Here is a 19731-nt window from a genome sequence, read left to right on the forward strand (position 1 = left end):
CTCTAAGGCTCCAACCCGAGATCTTAAGTAAACTCATCTTAAGTGAACTCATCTCCGAGGCTTACATAGTGGATTTAGAAAATATTTCTAACTGTTGGGGTTTAAGCTTATATAAGGATAATCTTTAGGTTTATATGTTACTACTTTACAATAATATTATCACACTAATGTAAACTTTTGAAAATAGATACATATGAATACATGAATACTAATATACTATATGGGATTAGCGTACGAAATTATAAAAGAACTTCGTTTGTTTTGCCATTTTTCTGTCTATTACTGTGTCAATTAATCATAGTCCATACCATTTAACATCTTTTATGACAACAAAACGTATACTAAATTGGCCATTTACAACTTAGTAATTGTAGGTACAGTATTAATCTAAGAAATGCTATATAACAACAAAATTTATATTAGAATGGCATAGCGAGTATGCATATATTATTTTCTCGTATAATTGCTTCAATGATATTGATATTATTTATATGTGTCACCTATCTCCTTAAAAAGCGACTTGGTGGGAACACCACCCTTGTTCGAATCCCTGCAAAAACATATCCAACCAGCCAAGGTTTCCAGGGTCTCACCGCCAGGCAGCGTTGCAGGGTCGCTAGCTTGAGAGGGAAAATTCCTTTATGGGATTAAGGGGTTCCTAGGCATTTACCTTTTTTTTTTTCCTATTATTTATATGTAAAGTTATATATATTTGTTTATAACTTTATATAATATATAGTTTAAGATAACGTTAATAGTTAGAATTCAAAAATTCACCCAATCAACCTCATTTATCAGATACGATACTAAATCTTGTGTTATTCTCAAAAACACATTTTACAGTTGTATACTTTTAGATTCAGAACAATGCAACTTTTTTCAAAAGCCACACACATAAGTACATAACATGAGTTCCATGAAAGTTCTGTTTTTTTCTTTTCTTTTTGCCTCAATCCCTCTCAATCACATTATTCACCGTCATCAATTAAAACGTTGTGAAATTCCTTACAACCACTACCATTGACATCGCTATTCATTAAATTCCAAGTTTCTAGTTTCTGTTATATGGAAGCATCATCAAAACCTAAACCCTATACACAAAAGTGACAAGACCTTCTACAAACCATAAAGACCAAAAAGAAAAGGTAGAGAAGACAATGACAAAGGTTTTTGAACTTGTAAGTAAATTGTATATATAACTAAAATATACGAGTAGTATCAGTATTCAGTGTAGTACTTTTTTTGGTTGTCTTCTAAGTATAATATAATTTTTTTTTAAAGGTGTGATTATTTGCTCAGATCTAGCTTATATTGTCTTAACCGGGTCCGCGTTAAAGAGTCCCCTCACCCTCAATACCTAGTAGGAGGATAACCTCTCAACTAAACCGCATAAAGACACGTCATTTATTTGAGATAAAACCTTACACTCTATTCAGGATTTAAAGCTGTTTCACTGGAGGACTATATTTGTGAGTTCATTAAAAACCTTTAACATGTAAAAATAAAACTGATACTTAACCACTTAGCTATAAAGAGCTCTACATATAACTACTATAATATCTATTAACTACTTTTACAAAAATACTTTAACTATTCGTACATTTACTTATTATGTATACCTACGTATACAAACTATTCATATACTTTTTTAACGTTCGTGTCATGGGACGGCTAACCGCTACATCCATTCGGGCAGACAATCATTAGCGATCGATCCACAAAGTCAGAGACTACAGGGGAGGAAAAACCCACCAATTTAACCGCTATAAAAGGCTCGACGTTAAATTGGAGGTAAAACCTCGCCTGCTCAGACTCGAACCCTAGTATCCCAGGATCCAAGTATCATTGCAGGACTTCGAAATGTCACTGGGGTTTTAACCCATTGGCAAATTATTCATATACTAATCTCACTCTTGACTCATGTTAGTAGCCACCTAAATCTTTGTAGCACATTTTTTTATGTTATATTCCATTCATTCAAGTAGTAGTAAATATAACATCATCATATAATAAACCTTTTCTTCAATTTTGTTATAATGATGCCATTCCCACCCACAATCCTCGCCAAAATGGCCGCGTATATTTACACCACCAAAAAACACAACTCTCTTCGTCTCCTCCTTCTTTTCCACTTCCATGTTTTCCCTGTTTCAACACTCTTCTTTTCTTTCCCTTTCACCTTTACTTCTACAATGAGATAAATACATACATATACATATACATATATTTTTCTGTTGATATGTCGCCAACCCACAACCTAATTACCCTTAAATCTTACTTTAATTTTATGATCGAATCGTTCCCAGCTGAATTGATGCAAAGAATGATGATTAAAGTTTGTAGCTTTATTTGGGTTTCTTTCAGGCATTTGATCGAACACTTGGTAGGCTTGATTCCTTTTAGAGCATATTATGATTATGTTTGTGAATCATGTACAGCTGATTTGGTGGAGAAAAAGATGGTTCAATTTTGTGGGTTCTTGTGGGTTTTGGTTTGTGATTCTGTTTTGAGTTCTTCTAGGCATTTGATCAAACACCTGGCTGGGTAAGTTCATGTTTATTCAATTTTATCATGTATCACTTTTACTTTTATTCTTGTAGTTTTTATATTTATTTCTTGTTCTTTTTTGTATGTGACTTTTTTAGAAAATATTTTAAGAAATGGTATTTTTGTTATGTAGTTCAAAGTTTGATGATGATCATGGGAAAAACTTTGATAAAAGTTTGGTTTTTGATGAGCAAGAAGATCAATTTATTCGAAGTTTAAGTGATTCGGGTTATTCGATATTTGATGACCAAAAAGATCGAATTATTCGACGAATAAGTGATACGGACTCTGTGATATCTGATGGGCTTGGTGAAGAAGAGAAATCTGAGTTTACTTTTGGGTTTCAATATCAGATGAAAGAAGAAGATTTGATTAGTTATAATGATAACAAAGGTGTAAATGATGTTAAAACAGGGGAAACAGGGGAGGTTTTTATGAACACAAGTAAGTATGAATTTGTGCCTGTTCAAGATATAGGTGGGTTTGTTGTAGAGCCAAAAGCAGGTAACTTTACTGTTCATGAGGTGTTTGTGGAAGAGGGTTTAAAGGATGATGTTTTCACCATTAAAGAAAAGCGAAAAAGTCAAGATTTTGATGAAGTAGAAGTCAAAGAAGAGGCTAAAATTGAAGTTGAACAGAAAGATTTGAATGAAAGTTCAAGGCTTTTGTCAAATGTCAAAGTTGATGATATCATGGATGCAGAGGTTTCTTTAAGTCCAAATCTTCAAAGGGTAGTTGAGTTTTCGGATATAGTTGAAGAAACATCGGAAGAATCTGCAGTGGATGATTCAGGGTGTGAAGAAGTCCAAGATTTACAGGAGAAAAGTGAAAGAAATTCGGGTGGAAATGAAGATTTGAAGCCGGATCAAGTTAATTGGCTGGGAGATTTTTTCATGAGAAATGATAGTTTTTGTCATGGATATGATATATCAGAAGAAGTTGTATCTGATTCGCCTGATCATCATTTGGAGTCAGAGGGTTCCAGTGGATTTTTTTCGATTAGTCCTCAAAATGTTAAGTCTGTTGATGAACAAGAGTTGGAAAGTTTAATTCCTCCTGTTCAAGAAGAGGCTGATGATGATTACGTTGAATTCGAACCAAATCTACTGAAGGAAAAACATAATTCTGATTCCAGCAAACACGAATTAGATTCTGGTTTTGACAACTCAATGGAACCAGAAAATGACATGATGGAAGGTACCGAATATGAGGAAGAAGGTGAGGTAAACATAAAATCATGGGATTTTGATTCCGATGAAGAAGATGATGCTGATGTTTTATTGGAACATCAAGAGTTGATCGGTCAGATGAAAATGGAGCTGAAGAACGCAAGAACCGGAGGCCTTCCCACCATTCTTGAAGAATCCGAAACTCCAAGAGTGAATGAAGATTTAAAACCATTAAAAATCAATGAGAAGTTGGAGCATAGAGATCTATTGGCTGAGATTCAGAAGTTCTACAAGAGCTACACTGAAAAAATGCGAAAGTTAGATGTCCTGAATTACCAAACATTGCAGGCCATTAGTAAGTTCTCTAATTATATTTCCATATTCATCATAAACACTTCTAGGATTCCAGTTTCAATACCGAATTCGATTATTTTAATTACAAAAAGTTTTTTGATTTTGCAAACTTTACATTATTAATCTTAAAACTTGACCAAACCACGTTTTCTGTTAAACAAATGGACAACATGTGCACTAGTGTAGTTCAAACTTCAAAATGATTTTGCTAAAGTCTTTATTTTTATTTATAGATTCTTGCTGTACATATTGCTCCCATAGAGGATCTTTTTGTTGGAAAATTCATTGAGGAGTGGGTCACCATATTTTTATGACCATTAATATTTGGTAACAAGATCCTTATTCTATGCAAATGGCAAAATGCAAAACCGCCCATGACTATTCTTAGCATATATCGTCATGTGTACTCGTCCCGAGACTTACATATGGTGTATGATCATCTTCATGTCAATTACAATCAACATATGCTTTTTCATACATATTCCCCACTTCATTTAACTTTTAAATGGCCATTCATTAGTTCATTGAATTAATGGCTTTGTATTACCCACTTAGCTTCTAAAAGTCAAGTTACACTAGTATCTTGGATCTCACTTTTGCCGTAAACTATTAGGATTTAAATTATAGCATGGGTAGAGTGAATATCTTAAGACTAATATGATATTACCTGCATATTTTACAAATTGGTTAAACTAATTTTTGCCGATGTCATTTTCAAGAAAAGCTAACAAGTATGTAGCTAGCACGTGTATCGTCTTGTTAAGATGGGCGATCTCTTTCTCTATATCGTAAACGCAGATGAGAAAAGGACTTTTATTGTTTTCAAGGAAACTTAAAAGACTTGATTTCACTTATTGATGAATAATTTAGTCCATAATATTACGTATAATATGATATTCTGATATTATCAACTTGCATATTTATAGTAATATATACTTGTAATTGTCATATGTAACTATGTAAGGATGTCCTTATCACACAACATCAAAAACTCAAGGGGCAAACTCTTACTTAATATGGGGTCTTATTATATTTAATTTAAAAGGATTATCAATCACCAATAATGAAACATTTTGATAAATTTCTGGTTATTTCTATAGATTTTCTAAGGATGAAGCATCCAGAGCAGATGAGCACAGGAGAAAACGCATCACTTTCAGCAATAAAATCGGTTCTTTTGCCTAGCTTATGGCCATGCAAATTAAGAAGAATTTATGCAGATCCGACATTAAAATCCATCACTGAATTGCATAAGGATTTAGAAATTGTATATGTTGGACAAGCTTGTCTTTCATGGGAGATTCTACATTGGCAATACAAAAAGGCCAAAGAATTACAGCTATATGATCCTCAAGGGTATCGATCTTATAACCAAATTGCCATTGAGTTTCAACAGTTTCATGTTCTTCTTCGAAGGTTCACTGAAGATGAGTTGTTTCAAGGGCCCAGAGTCCTTAACTACACAAAGCAGCGTTGCACCTTTCGCGGCCTTCTTCAAGTTCCTGCAATCAGAGGTAATTTTGAAAGTATCTCAATACGTAAAGGTGGCAATATAGGTGGCTCAGGTCAGTGGTAAAAATAAGTTTGGGTCAAAAGGGTAAAATTTTTGTACAGACAGCAAATGGTCAGGTTTGGCTTAACCCCGCTGTTTCCTCTAATAATTCGTTGCAATCTTAAAGTTGAAATCTTTTAGATTGATTATTTGTAAAGTTTACAATTGCGTCAAATTCTAAGACGGGTCCAGCTAATTTGACTCTCAGAAGTCAAAAGTTGACTTTTTGTGACCCTTCTTCAACATAAGAAAATTGTTTTTTCTTTCAATTTGTAGATGACAATTTGAAAGAAAAGAAGGCAAGAAAAGAAGAAGAAGAAGATGCAGTTTCGATTTCAACAATGGCCAAAATGATTAAGGAATCCATGACGGTTTTCTGGGAATTCCTTCACACTGACAAAGATACTACGAATTTGTTCTTAACAATAATCCTTCAAGGCAGTAAAGCGCATCTTCAAGACCCTGCAGATTCCGAGCTTTTCATGGATATCAAAACAATTCATCAAAAGGTTTGGCTTTCGCATTATTCTGAAATCTTGCTTACATTATATTATATTACACCCTTTACACTTGTACAACCTAAAACTTTTACCTGAATTTTGTTCTACAGAAAGACAGGAGGCTCAAGGACATGCTGAGAACAGGAAACTGCATTGTGAAAAAATTTCAAAAACACCAAGAAACTGTTATGGATCAACACATGTTTGTTTCACAAGTTGAATTAAGGTTGGTTTCAAGAGTTTTGAGTTTGCCAAGATTAACCAGAGATCAACTGCTATGGTGCCAAAGTAAGTTGAATAATATAAAGTTCATCGATCGAAAAATTCAAGTTGAAGACAGTTTGTTTTTGCTTTTTCCATGTTGAAAAACATAAAACATATACAAATGTCATTAGTAGAGTCTGCCCTCATCCCACTTCTTTATCTTTTATCATGTGTTTTTTTTGTAAGGTAGATGGAGAAGTTGTGGATCCTGTAGTACATATTAGTAAAAGTAGCAGCTTATTTTGGAGGGTTTAATATGTAAAACTTTTTAGAATTTTAATATTCATTGAAGTTTTGAATAAGATGAATAAGCAGGTGACAAATTTTTATAAGAATAAAACAACTCTCTTACTTGACTTTAATTACCATTTGTAGATTATGTGCATGTCTTGAAAACGAAACGCTTTAAAGCTATAGAAACAAACGTCTTTTTATTTTTGTTCTAATGTATGTAACACACTCCAAAATACCAATACACTTTGTCAAGAAAACAGGGATTCTACGTTGACATTGAAAACAAGGAAATGATTAATCCTCCTAACAAAATAGCCTAAAAATCCTCTTAACTATTGGAAAATGACATGTGAAAAAATCAGGGGCAAAATTAGGAAAGAGAATTAGTGGATACCATATGTCATCTTCTTAAAGTGTTAGGAGGATTTTTGGATGGATAGAAGAACATGGTTCTTGGATTCAAAGAAGATATTTGAATCTTGACCCTTAATTTTAATCTAAGTGCCATGATTCTGTTAACTTGACTAGTCAAGTTCCCCAACTTTAGGGAATCCTCATCCAGGATTTTTAGGCTATTTAACAAAATTACATACATTGATATTTTTTGGATACGTTGTATACATCGAATAAAAGAAATAGTTTACATTTTTATGGTTTATCCGAACCAGAATGGGCACTAATGTGGATGATGCAGTTGGTTTTGGCCTTTACGTACGAAACATAAATGCTCCAAGTTTCAAAGTATTGTATATTTTTTAGGTGTTCATGATCATAATATACTCGAAGGATTTAACATCTTAGAACTTCAACACAATAATCCTCCTAATAATACAAAAATTTGACAGATGTAATCTACAATCTCCTCTCTAGATGTTCATATAATTATATGTGTCTTGGTCTTATCTGCGCGTAACAGGATTTTTTACAAGGCTAGATAATCACTCATATAGTATAGCTTTAAAAAAGGAGAATGGAAGATTTATTGCCATGCCATGACAGTATATAGTCTTTAATGTGTTTGCCATTTTTGTGTGAGCAGTCATCAAAGACTGTATGGGATGGCTTTGCCAAATATGAATGAACATGATATTGATTAGTATGAATGAAATAGATTGAAGTATTTCACAAACCAATCAAGTTTGCAAACCCGACAAAATTCAATCATATTCACATGAAGTGATAACATAGTAGTGGTTGTTTCTCATTTGATAATAGTTGTTTTATTACTTTATCTATTGCGTTGTTGGTCATAAATTTAATTATCACTAAATCTTTTTTATATCTAGTCTTTCACATCCTAAATATATGTGAAAGCAACCGTTGTTTACTTATTTCTTTTACTATCTGCAATCATTAGGTTGGTTTTAGCTTAGGAAAAATCAATAGTTATCCTTAGGGGTGTTCATCGGTTCGGTTTTTAGTTATTTGGTCTATTTGGTTCGATATTTTCGGGTTTTTTATTTTTATTTTTCAAAACTAAAATCGAACCAAAATCTATTTCAAAATAGAAAAACCAAACCGAAAACCAAATTAGAATTCGGTTCGATTTCAGTTTAAAACCGAAAAAACCAAATATGAAAAACACAAATTTACCATTTCTTTTTGTCTAAGTTGTGTTTAACCAAAACAGGTTCATAATTTCACTTTTCACCAAAGTAGTAAATTTAGACTTCAAGCACCATATGGATAAACAAATAACATAAGCGAAACAACTAAACTCTTGTTTGACATCATTATTAAAAATATTTATCGAAATTGAATTTATCTAATTTTAGAAAAATGTACGTTACTCATAATATAATAAACAAATAGACATAAAAAGTAAAAAATACATTAATAATTATCCATAAAAAAAAATATGAATTAAATATTTTTAATAATACATAATAGTAATATAAGTTATTCGGTTTAACCAAATTCATTATCTTTTACCCATGACCAAACCAAAAACCGAATTAAACCGAATATATAATTCGATTTCAGTTACAAACCAAACCTAAAAACAAATTCAAAAATAGTTTGGTTTTTTCGATTTTTTAAACGGTTTGGTTTACAGTTTAACCGGGTAAAAATCAAACCGCAAACACCCCTAGTTATCCTTCTAAACTTTAGCTTAGACGTCAAACTAATTGATATATGGCATGAATCTAGGAGATGGAGTGGACATCATGTCATGTTTACAACGAGTATATGTAGCATCTAGTTACTCTTGAAAATAAAAGTATATGGCGATTTAAAGTTTGTCACTTATTAAGAGCTTTATCTTTTTATACAAAAGTTATTCTAATTAAAAGAAATTAAAGTAAATGTCATATTAATCGAAAAGGATAGGACGGACTTCCAAAAAAAAAAAAAAAAGTTGACAAGGATGGCTCATTGACATATGCCATGGTAATCGTATGAGATGATATTGGACCTTTGTGCAATAACTACAAGGATGAGTTCTTGTTATTTGAAGAGGATAAAATGTTACAAACTAGTCCTGAAAAGTTATTGTATACACGAATTCAAGTCGATCTTTATTGTATACACGAACTTTTATCTATTTTTTTTATTTTTATTGTTTTCCTCATTTATGCTATTTGAAGAGGATGAGTTCTTATTTCAGATATAAGGATTCGTTCCTATGTAGTACCGAAACGGGTACGGGAACGATACGGGAACAAGGAACGACAAAACTAAAAAATCCAGGATATGGGTACGGCAATAAAAATATATACAAATATAAATTATATCAATTTTTTCATAAAGAGAAACTTGAGAGATTATGTATAATTATATATGTAGAACTGTATAATACATGCTTGATTAGTGATCACTAATTGAATGTTTAGTGTTTAATAATTGGTTTTGGAATATAAAAAATTTAATGTTGATCAAATTGTATACAACCTATGTTTGGGTTTGGGGATTAAAAAAAGTTCTTTAAAACCTTGATATTAATTAGAAACCGTATGGAAACTTCAAATAAACGTTTCGGTATCTATAGAAAATTATAGGGAATGTTTCATACGTGTTTCGTACGAGGAAACGTTTCCATGGAGTTTCGGAAACGGATACAACTACCTGTTTGGAGTTTCAGTGCATCATACATTCGTTCTGATCTAGATGTTCTTTTAATATTCCCGAACTCCTATCATCCACTCATTTTTATGCGTTTGAGAAGGTTTGAACAATAAACCTTTTGTAAAAAATTTTGAAGATGAATAACTTTTTTTTTTTGGCCATATCAAGTGAAATACTATAAATTTTCCAAACTTTTATAAAATGAGTCACATAATTTAAGTCAAAAATAGGCCCATCGATATATTTAGTCATATTATAAACGTGACCACTACTTTATACATAAATAAATACATGAAGTTATCACATATATTTCTGTAATTCATACATCATACTACAAACCTGACCACTTATATTAATAGGTGTAGTTAACATGTACTTCTATATTTATCCATCATAATAGATGGACGTTAGTGCAAAGCAACAACAATGATTGGTAGCCATATAATACCTCAAGTCTCCACCTCTTTAGTAAAGTTTGAATGTCTCACTATTTACGTCAAATGACAATTGACACATATAATACTTTCAGGTGGAGATTTTTTCCAGTTAAATAATTTGAAGGGTCAAGTTAAGTTTTTTTAGTCATTTGATGAAAATCAAGGATCAAAATAAAAAAATAATTTTTTAATCTCAGCTCTTGATTTTTATTTAAAAATCAAGATTATACTAACACGATTATATGTTAGAGTAACTTGAGGGAACCCACTTCCTAATACTTCAAGTCATTTCTCGTAAATTTCGTTACCATCAAACAATGGTTGTGAATAAATAAGACTTACCATACAATATATTAGTATTTCTTTTTACCTAATGCGCAGTGTCAATGTAAGTGCTGGCAATTGAGTACCTGTTAAGACCTGTTAAAGTAGCTATTAAGCAAAAAATATACGATAAAACTTTTTCTATTTTTAAAAATAATTATTTTTAATATTTTAAAGTTCAACATTTAACTTTTTTGATACATAAAACGAATAATTGTCATGCTCAAATCATCAAAGGCAAGTGTTAAATGAGTCGTTTTCATGTTTAAAACTGAGAATTTTATGCGTACCGAACCTATTAAGACCTGTAAATACATGATTTGCCAGCCTTATATTAACATTAAAATAATAGATTCTACCAAATATCTATACTATATTATAAAAAGAATAACTCTTTTTATTTTTGGTAATGTTGAAAATATGTAATATTTTTACTTGACACCCCTTAAAATACTTTCACATTCATTACCTCCTTAACCTTAATGATTAAATTACACTATCAATTCTTTATGTTTTAAAATATGTCCATTAACCATTTACATCAATTATATACACAACTCAACGTCGCTCCATCACCAACCGTCGCCCAACCATCATACCGTCGTTGCCACGCCTACCGTCGTATCGTACGGGTACCGTGCTAGTATTTTATATTATAATTCCACGATCTCAATACTCCAAAGACAAGCCCAAACATATGGTCTTATAGGCCCAAAATAATATTTGCCCTAGGGTACCTTCAGTCTTCACACACACATATATATCTTGTATGATTCTCCACCATTCCCCTTCCTCCGAGTAAAAAATAAGAAGTCAGCAGATAGCCGCCAATCTTGAAAATGGTTCAACGTCTCACATACCGCAGGCGCCACAGCTACGCCACCAAATCAAACGTACATCGTACCGTCGTAACCCCAGGTATCATTTCTTTCTTTTGGTTATTTATGAATTTTGTTTTGAAAATAGTAATAATATTTAATGTTTGATTTGTGCGTTTTTGAATAGGTGGAAAGTTAGTGTATCAGACTACTAAAAAGAGGGCAAGTGGACCTAAATGCCCTGTTACTGGCAAAAGAATCCAAGGGGTATGCTGTTTCATTTTTGTGTGTTTAATTGTTTTTTAGTATTTTTTTAAAAAACATTAGGTTAAACCTTAAACTTAAATGTTCATGTTGTTATTGTTACATATTTGTTTTAGAGTTTTACATTTATATATGTTAAATTAAGTTGGTATTTGTGTTTTTGATACATTGTTTTTCTACAAGTTTATTGTTTTAATTCGAAAATTATGCTAGAGGTACGGGCATGGAAATGTATTTAGTTATAGTCTTGAAATATATTGTTTGTATCCAATTTTAAATGATTTTATCTATCGCTATTGTATATATCCGATTAAGTTAAAATGTGACACTAGGCATACATGCTATGTATTCGATGCTCTAAAGATGGATATTTAGTATTTTATTTTATTTGATACACTAGTTAGCTGTTTTGTGTATCGATAATGAGAATGATGAAAAAATCAGACGGATTCCCAATGATGTCTCTTTTCATAAAGAGAATGTGATCTTACAACCAGCTACTTCTGACTCATTATCATACACAAAACTCCCAATCTAACTTATGCCTTTCTTGTTAGTTAAATTTCGCCGCCTGTATTACTGTATTTTGTATGCATATGTTTTGAAAGAGTTATTTGATTTATACTCTGATATTGCTAATAGTATGGACACTTGAACTGGAATAGCTTGACAGACTTGGTTTTAACAATGCAGATTCCACACTTGAGGCCGACTGAATACAAGAGGTCAAGATTACCCAGGAACAGAAGAACTGTCAACCGTGCTTATGGTGGTGTGTTGTCTGCAGGGGCTGTACGTGAAAGGATTGTTAGGGCCTTTTTGGTTGAAGAACAAAAGATTGTGAAGAAGGTTTTGAAGATTCAGAAACAAAAAGAAAAAACCGCCTCCAAGAGTTAGAATTTATAATAATGTGTCTGAATCAATGTATTTTTTCTTTTGAAACCTTTGGAGTTTGTTTTGGATACAAACTATTGTTACATGTGAATGCCTTTTTTTTTAGTATGATATTTGCCTTGTCATGAATCAAAATAGTGAGTTTAGTGTTTGTTTATGATATCTTTCCGGATTTGTTCTTTTACAGATATAATCATCATTGATCAACTCTAAAGAGAACTTATAATAAAAAGTGCTTTTTATGGAACTCTTGTGAAGTCCAATGTGGCAATGTTAACAAACTGTTGCTTAATATTTATTTCATATTATTAAAAACACTAACCATAATACAGTATTACATGCATCATAATCAAACTTGCATTATAACATCTAGATTCCGACCTGGACAAAGTTATAAACATGGTTTATATGCGTATGGGTCACTTAAGACGCAATACTAAAACTTCAATACATAGGTCTAAGATTTCATGACATAAAAGGGCCATGGTACTTGTTCATTGCCTCCTGACTTTCAATACTTGCTTCATGTATTAGTGAAGTTGTGGCCGATGCTGTTAGGTGAAGGAGCCAATTGAAGGCGTGTGTACAATGGCCGTGGTGCAGTATTATCACTGATATTGGTAGTCAAGGTTGTCAAAGGATTGGGCCTTGCCGGTGGACCTAAACCTTGTACCGGTTTATCAGGACTAGCAATATTTTGGGTCCTAACAGGACTAACTCTAGCCAAGTCATGTCCTGAATGAACACTGGGTGTCTTAACAGGACTAACTCTAGCCAAGTCATGTCCTGAATGAACACTGGGTGTCTTAACAGGACTAACTTTAGCCAAGTCATGACCTGAATGAACACTACGTGTCTTAATAGGACTAACTTTAGCCAAGTCATGTCCTGAATGAACACTGCGTGATTCTTCTGAAGGGTAACCATGGACTGGCCTTGAAAGAAGATGCTCATTTGGGTTTGAAGCATAGTTAGGTTTCATATATGGGCTTGAATTCTCATAGTTGATCCCATAGTTTGGCAAGTAGCCTTGGTAATGGCTCATTGGTGCATATTTGGAACCGGCCGCCATGTTTGGGCCATAAACATATTCCTTTAGGAGCTCAAATTTTGTACGCGATCCAGAAAAGTTGTACCCAAGTGTCGAGATAGGACTTTGCTTCTTCGTCTTGGTCTCAAAGTCATATGGGCTGACAGGGTTTTTTTGCCCGTAATCAAGATCACCTTGTCGAGCAGGTATATTAGTGTATGGTGAGTAGCCTTTTGTCATATATGTATTACCTGCCATTGTTCGTTCTATACAAGGATATGTGTTTTTGTATTTGATCGACTTTTGGCTATGTTTGTACACGGATAATGTTGGGTCTCTTTTATAGCACAACTACTTTATAAAAGCTTATGTTATAACTTATATAATAATAATAATTAAGATTCTTATAATTTGGACGCCTTGAAGAATCAAAATGATTAATAGAATTTGCGATTCAGAACAAATTCTTAGTTATCGGGTTTACGGTGTAGTTCCATTTGGTACCGTAAAAGTCATAAAGATGGAATAAACTTTTTGACGTGTTGATTTGATTTTAAATTTGATTTCAGACACTGTTTATTATCTTTCCGTATACGTTTGGTATGTTACTATGCATCTTTGAATATAATCTTAGCTTCGGTATGTATCACATGTGTTCGGAATTTTTATACGTGGTAACCAACCTATTTGGTGTTCCCAAAAATATGTCTAATCATAAGATAATGACATATGAAAAAATTAAAGGGCAAAATTAGGAAAGAGAATTAATGGAATCCACCTGTTAAACTTTTAAGATTTTAAGTTAATTTTTAGTAATATGAGTTAAATTGATTAATCATTTTTCTTTTTATATATCTATATTCATCATGATTTGCTAACTTGTGTCATGACTCATGCTATAGTTAATAAACTGAAAGTTTCTTAGCAAATGAAAATATACATTTATGACTTATATGAAATTGGTAACTGTTAAATTAAATTTAACACATATTAAATACATTTGTCGATTATTTAGAAGATATCGAGTTCATTAGGGCATAAGTTAGCAAAAATAATTTATTGTGTTAATAATGAGAGCATTATCAAAGAGCTTCTAACTTAGCCATATGTAGATTGGTCTGATAACAATTAACAAAGTTTCAAAAAATGTTTGAATTACATGCGGTGTATGAATCTTAGTCTTTATAATCTTTGTAAACATAGATATGTACAGGGTCGCAGAAGATCAACATAGGATCTGATCTCATCTATAGCATTATGTGACCCCAGGTTGATTTAATCTTACTCGTCTTGAGTTAACATTATAAAGTGGACAATTAGAGGTTCCGGTTTATTTAAAATGGTGGTTCGTACTTAAAACTTGTTTTAAATACGTACACTTTGATTTACAGAGTCATTAGACCTGACCCAAATCACATGATCTGTTATATTAAACAATAAATTTATTGCAATACTGTTTAAGACGGATTTTGCCTTCACAAATGGCTTGTTTCTGTTGATTGTTGTATTGTACTAAATATATTTATACAAATAAAACCCACAATCTTCGGCTCAAGCTACAAGCTTCTTTTATGAGCTTCTAGCTAGCTGCAATAAAGTTGACTGAACCATCTGGGTTACAGCCCAGTGGCCACCTGCCCCCCAAAAAAGCGACTTGATGAGAACACCAACCAGGTTCGAATCCCTGTAAAAGCATATTCAACCAGCCAAGGTTTCTGGGGTCTTACCGCCAGGTAGCGTTGCAGGGTCGCTAGCTTGAGAGGGAAAATTCCTGTATGGGACTAAGGGGTTCTTAGACATTTACCTTTTTTAATAAAGTTGACTGGAGATATAAAAAAGTCTCATTGTGTATATGATCGAGTATATGCCTAACATCAATGTTCTTAAGCCTAGACTTGTTTTGGGGTCCCAAATCTCCTCTTATTGCCTTTACCCAACACTCCAGCTGCAAGACGCTGAGTTTTGTCAAAAAGGAATGCTTATTGCCCTTTACTGTTGCGGGTGGTAAGACTAGCAAGGCGAAGAATCAATCACCTAATCTAAATTAATAAGCTCTCATTCATCATTAGTACGTATTATATTATCGATAATTTATCATTGTGTGTGTTGTTTGTTGAATACTTAAATTAGTCTTCCAAAACTATAGTTTGAATAGTTTGTTGGTTTACTACATAGATAGGGGAATGTGCTATTTATGACCGACAACGACAATGGGACCCAATTCTGACATAAGTGAGATATTGGGAAGGTATGATGTAAGATAATTTTATTTCTACTCAAATGTAAAGAGACTGTTTGTAAAAGAAGTCAGCCTAAGACTTTACGTACCCCAAGCCGTAGAGGGGAAACCAAAAGAGATCTCTCAATCTAAGATTTAGAGGGAGAGATATCTCTCTCTTTAGAGATAACTCAACAGAAAAGGACAAAAAAAGGATCAAGATTCAAGATACATGATACATCACGAGAGATAGTGCCCGTGCGTTGCGGTAGTGAGATGGTGGGGTGGTAGATCAAGTCATAGAGTATGATAGCCAAATGCCTTAGCCGTACGGGCTCCGCCCTCGGATTTAAAAATTCGTCGAAAGTATATCGAATGACATCTCTAATGAAAAAAATGAAATTTTAAGAACACCCGTATAATTTTTATAATTTATCGATAAACGATTTTTGAGATAAAAAATTTTGAATCAATTAAAGTAATAAAATGATTTATGGATGAGTGAGAAAAAAAATGAGTGGTTGAGATTTGAGAAGAGAAAAAAAAAAGAGTGGTTGGGATTTAAGATTATTATAGATAATTTAGGTAGAGATATTTAAATTAGTAAATAAATAATATGGGTATTTTGGGTAGTTCAAATCATATTTTTTTTAAAAAAAATACGAAATGCCCTTTATAAGATAGTATTAGATATTAGATAGGATACCAGATATACTAAAAGTTCATAAATTCCATTGCAAGTACATACATGATACATCATAGGATATCAAACCCAAGTTATGCGAAAAGAGAAAGAAGCAGCACACCTAAGCTTCAGATACAACATTAGGAACTTAAAACTTAACAGTATCTAGATATAGATAGGTATGAGTCATCAAAGTGCGAATACTAGCTAGAAGCTAAGCTTTTGAAGTGTTTAGAAGCCACGGTACCTCCTCACAGCCTCATGATTATAAGCATTACTTCCTGTATTGTAGCTATGACGGGCGTCATGGGTTTTAGCAACAAATGCAGGACGTGCGTACCGGCTTTGTGGTTCAAGTGGTTGTGCACGGGTGGACAGATCATCAAGCACACCTCTTCGCCTTGGGTCTGCACGTGGTGAATAATACACAGATTCTTCCAGAAAACCCAAAGCCTCGTTGATATTGTTTGTCGGGGTTGTAAGAGGATGATGGGTTGGTGGTGGACCCGTGGTCAGCCAGGATTTGTTAGGACCAGAGTTGTTTCCGGTCCTGGCTCCTTCCAAGCCTTGTCCAGAATGAATCATGTCGGCATTATTGACACGTCTTGAAAAAGGATTCTTATTTGGGCCGACGCCATTTTGAGAATGATAGACGTTGGTGTTGGTTGGGCTCAAGTTGTCGTAGTTGAGCCCATTGTTTGGCCCGTAATCTTCAAACTGGCTAGTTGGTGAATATTTGGGACTACTCGGCAGGCTTGGGGAGCGAACGTATTCCTTTAGGAGGTCAACCCTTGCAGGCGGACCAACAAAGCCAGCAGCTGGGGCATGAACCCGCTCAGTAGTTGACTTGGTGTCAACTCCATATTGGTTGACCGACCCGTGATCATAGCCATCTCGCCGAGCTGCTGGAATATTAGTGTAGGTCGAGTAGCCTTTAGTCACATAACTCTTACCTGCCATTCCTAGTTATTAGGTACAATAATTGTGTTTCCTGTACTTGATCTTGCTATGTTTGTGAAGTGATCGATAATAACTTCAATTCGGTCTCTTTTTATAATACAATAATAGGGTTGCACTGTTTTAAGATTAAGATTCTTTTGACGGTTTGGAGAGAATCGAATTTGAAAAGGTAGATATTTTTAGACAAGTAGAACATATTCCTACTTATTGGGTTTACTGTGGAGTTCCGTTTTTATTAACATCATAAATAGAGCCCGAATACTACTTTTTACCCTTTATTAGGTTAATATCCGTGAACACTGTTTAAGATCTTTGCCTATACACTGGGAATAACGTTAGGCAACTAATTATTGTGCGTTAGGTTCGAAAAGTGACCCACTGACACGTATCATATTCTGTGAGATAGCTCCTAATGCACTTTTATTATATGTTTTAAATTGTAGATATTTGTGAACTTCACAAGTAGATGATCAAAAATCAAAAGGTGAGATCAATCACCCATTTAACTACTAACGTGTCCCTGGATATGGTAGATAGTAATAGATGACACATTGACACGTATTCGATCATATATCGATATCCTTTGGGATGTTAACGATGTATATATATATATATATATATATATATATTAGGTCTTTTACCCGCACGATGTGCGGCTATTTAAATTAACCTACGTAAAAAGAATAAAAATGAACATGAACTAATATATAATAATACATTAAAGCATATAAACTTTTTGAAAAATATAATGATGTATAAAACACATAAAAATTGACAACCCAATTACTTTTTATATTAAAAGTCGAAAAGAATTTGAAGATGAAATCAAAAACCAACTTTAAAAAAAATTTATGACAATGGTGTGATGTGTCGACACAATTATGTAATCTATATATGAAACTAATGTTGGTTTTTAGGAAACAAAATCAATTTTATTAATTTCATAATTTTATTTTTTACATACCAATATATATTTAATATTTTTTATTGCATAAATAAATAAATATTGTGGAAAATTATAGAGATGACACATAGGATGAATTCCTATGTGGCAAATTTTAAAAATAGTTTTAAATTAAATAGGGTTTTAAAAAGCTAGGATTCCTACTGTTTTAATATTTATATAGATATATATATATATAGTAAGGTTTTTTACCCGCACAATGTGCGGCTATTTAAAACAATCATTAAACAAAACAATTATTAAACAAAGTTTTAACTAATATTCTTTATTTTATAGATATAAAAGAATAAAAATAAAACAATATCATATGTAATATATCTAATCACATAGAATAAAAATTACAATGATAATACTTTTCATAATAAATACTTGTAATTGTGTATCAATACCACCACACCGTCGCTGTCACAACCACCGGCACATTTGCATTAATACCGTGCTAGTAATTAGTTATAGATAAATGAACTTTACAAATAACATATCTTTTGCTTCCATCAATCATAGCATCTTAATTAACCATTATCAAAGTATCAAACTAAAGATCTGAATTGGGAACCCATGAACTTTAAAAAATCATTGTATTGAATTAAACATGTAAGAGAAACATGAATGAGAAACCAAACTAACTTACATATTGAATTAGAGATTGGTCGAGGAAAAACCAATCTAATAAAAAATTTTGATACGTTGATATGATATTATCAATATGATTTAGCATATTGATATATTTCAAGTAATATAAAAAATTTTTAAGATATGTTATTCCAAGTAATATGGAAGACTTTTAAAATCTAGGGAAAAAAAAAGATTTGTCTAGAGTATACGTGACTTCTTATATTTAATGTAACGTATTTAATATACAATATAATTTTAAACTCAAATAAATATGGTTGATTTAGATGGAAATAATTTTTTCTTTTTTTTAATCTATATAATTAATAATATAAATAAATATTGATAAAAAATTGTAGAGATGCCACATTGGATAAAGTATTATGTGGCAATTTTTTAGTGTAGCTTTGGGATTGAAGAGTGTTTTAAAAGATTCGGTTAACTACTGTTTTAATATATATCAATATATAATATATATATATATATATTAGTCCTAATAACTGTACGATGTACAGTAGTTATAGATTGTATTAATATATATATAATATATATATATATATATATATATATGCCTATACATGATTTATGAGATTGAAATAAACTGTGGTTAAATAAACTGATTATCGAAGCTAAATTATAATAAATAGTAATGATATATATAATAAGTATTAATACTTGTGCGTGATACACGGATTAAGTCATGCATAATTATTTATCTTTATATATAATAAAGTTTATTATTATCATCTACAAACCCGGAATCAATTGAACAACAAAGAGGTATTTATCTTGTTGTCGAGTTTATTCATTAATTTCTTTTCATATGAAACATATTCATA

General features: G+C 32.3%; 2 protein-coding genes and 1 non-coding gene across 3 annotated transcripts; all 3 read left to right on the plus strand.

Moving 5' to 3' along the window:
* Nucleotides 1-2259: 2259 nt before the first annotated feature.
* Nucleotides 2260-6688, plus strand: LOC122585545. The gene is made up of 5 exons (XM_043757673.1): nt 2260-2544; nt 2681-4071; nt 5171-5584; nt 5899-6131; nt 6233-6688. Exons 1-5 carry the CDS (start codon nt 2288-2290, stop codon nt 6485-6487), a joined length of 2550 nt encoding a protein of 849 aa, XP_043613608.1. The 5' UTR covers nt 2260-2287; the 3' UTR covers nt 6488-6688.
* A 4511-nt stretch (nt 6689-11199) lies between these two features.
* Nucleotides 11200-12558, plus strand: LOC122585006 (60S ribosomal protein L34). Its single transcript, XM_043757099.1, has 3 exons — nt 11200-11365; nt 11453-11532; nt 12223-12558. Exons 1-3 carry the CDS (start codon nt 11287-11289, stop codon nt 12424-12426), a joined length of 363 nt encoding a protein of 120 aa, XP_043613034.1. The 5' UTR covers nt 11200-11286; the 3' UTR covers nt 12427-12558.
* Nucleotides 11952-12041, plus strand: LOC122586222. The gene has a single exon (XR_006321927.1). It is a non-coding gene; the product is annotated as a small nucleolar RNA R12 (small nucleolar RNA).
* Nucleotides 12559-19731: the final 7173 nt, after the last annotated feature.

The sequence above is a fragment of the Erigeron canadensis genome, chromosome 1 (genome assembly GCF_010389155.1).
Source record: "Erigeron canadensis isolate Cc75 chromosome 1, C_canadensis_v1, whole genome shotgun sequence".
Classification (NCBI taxonomy): domain Eukaryota; kingdom Viridiplantae; phylum Streptophyta; class Magnoliopsida; order Asterales; family Asteraceae; genus Erigeron; species Erigeron canadensis.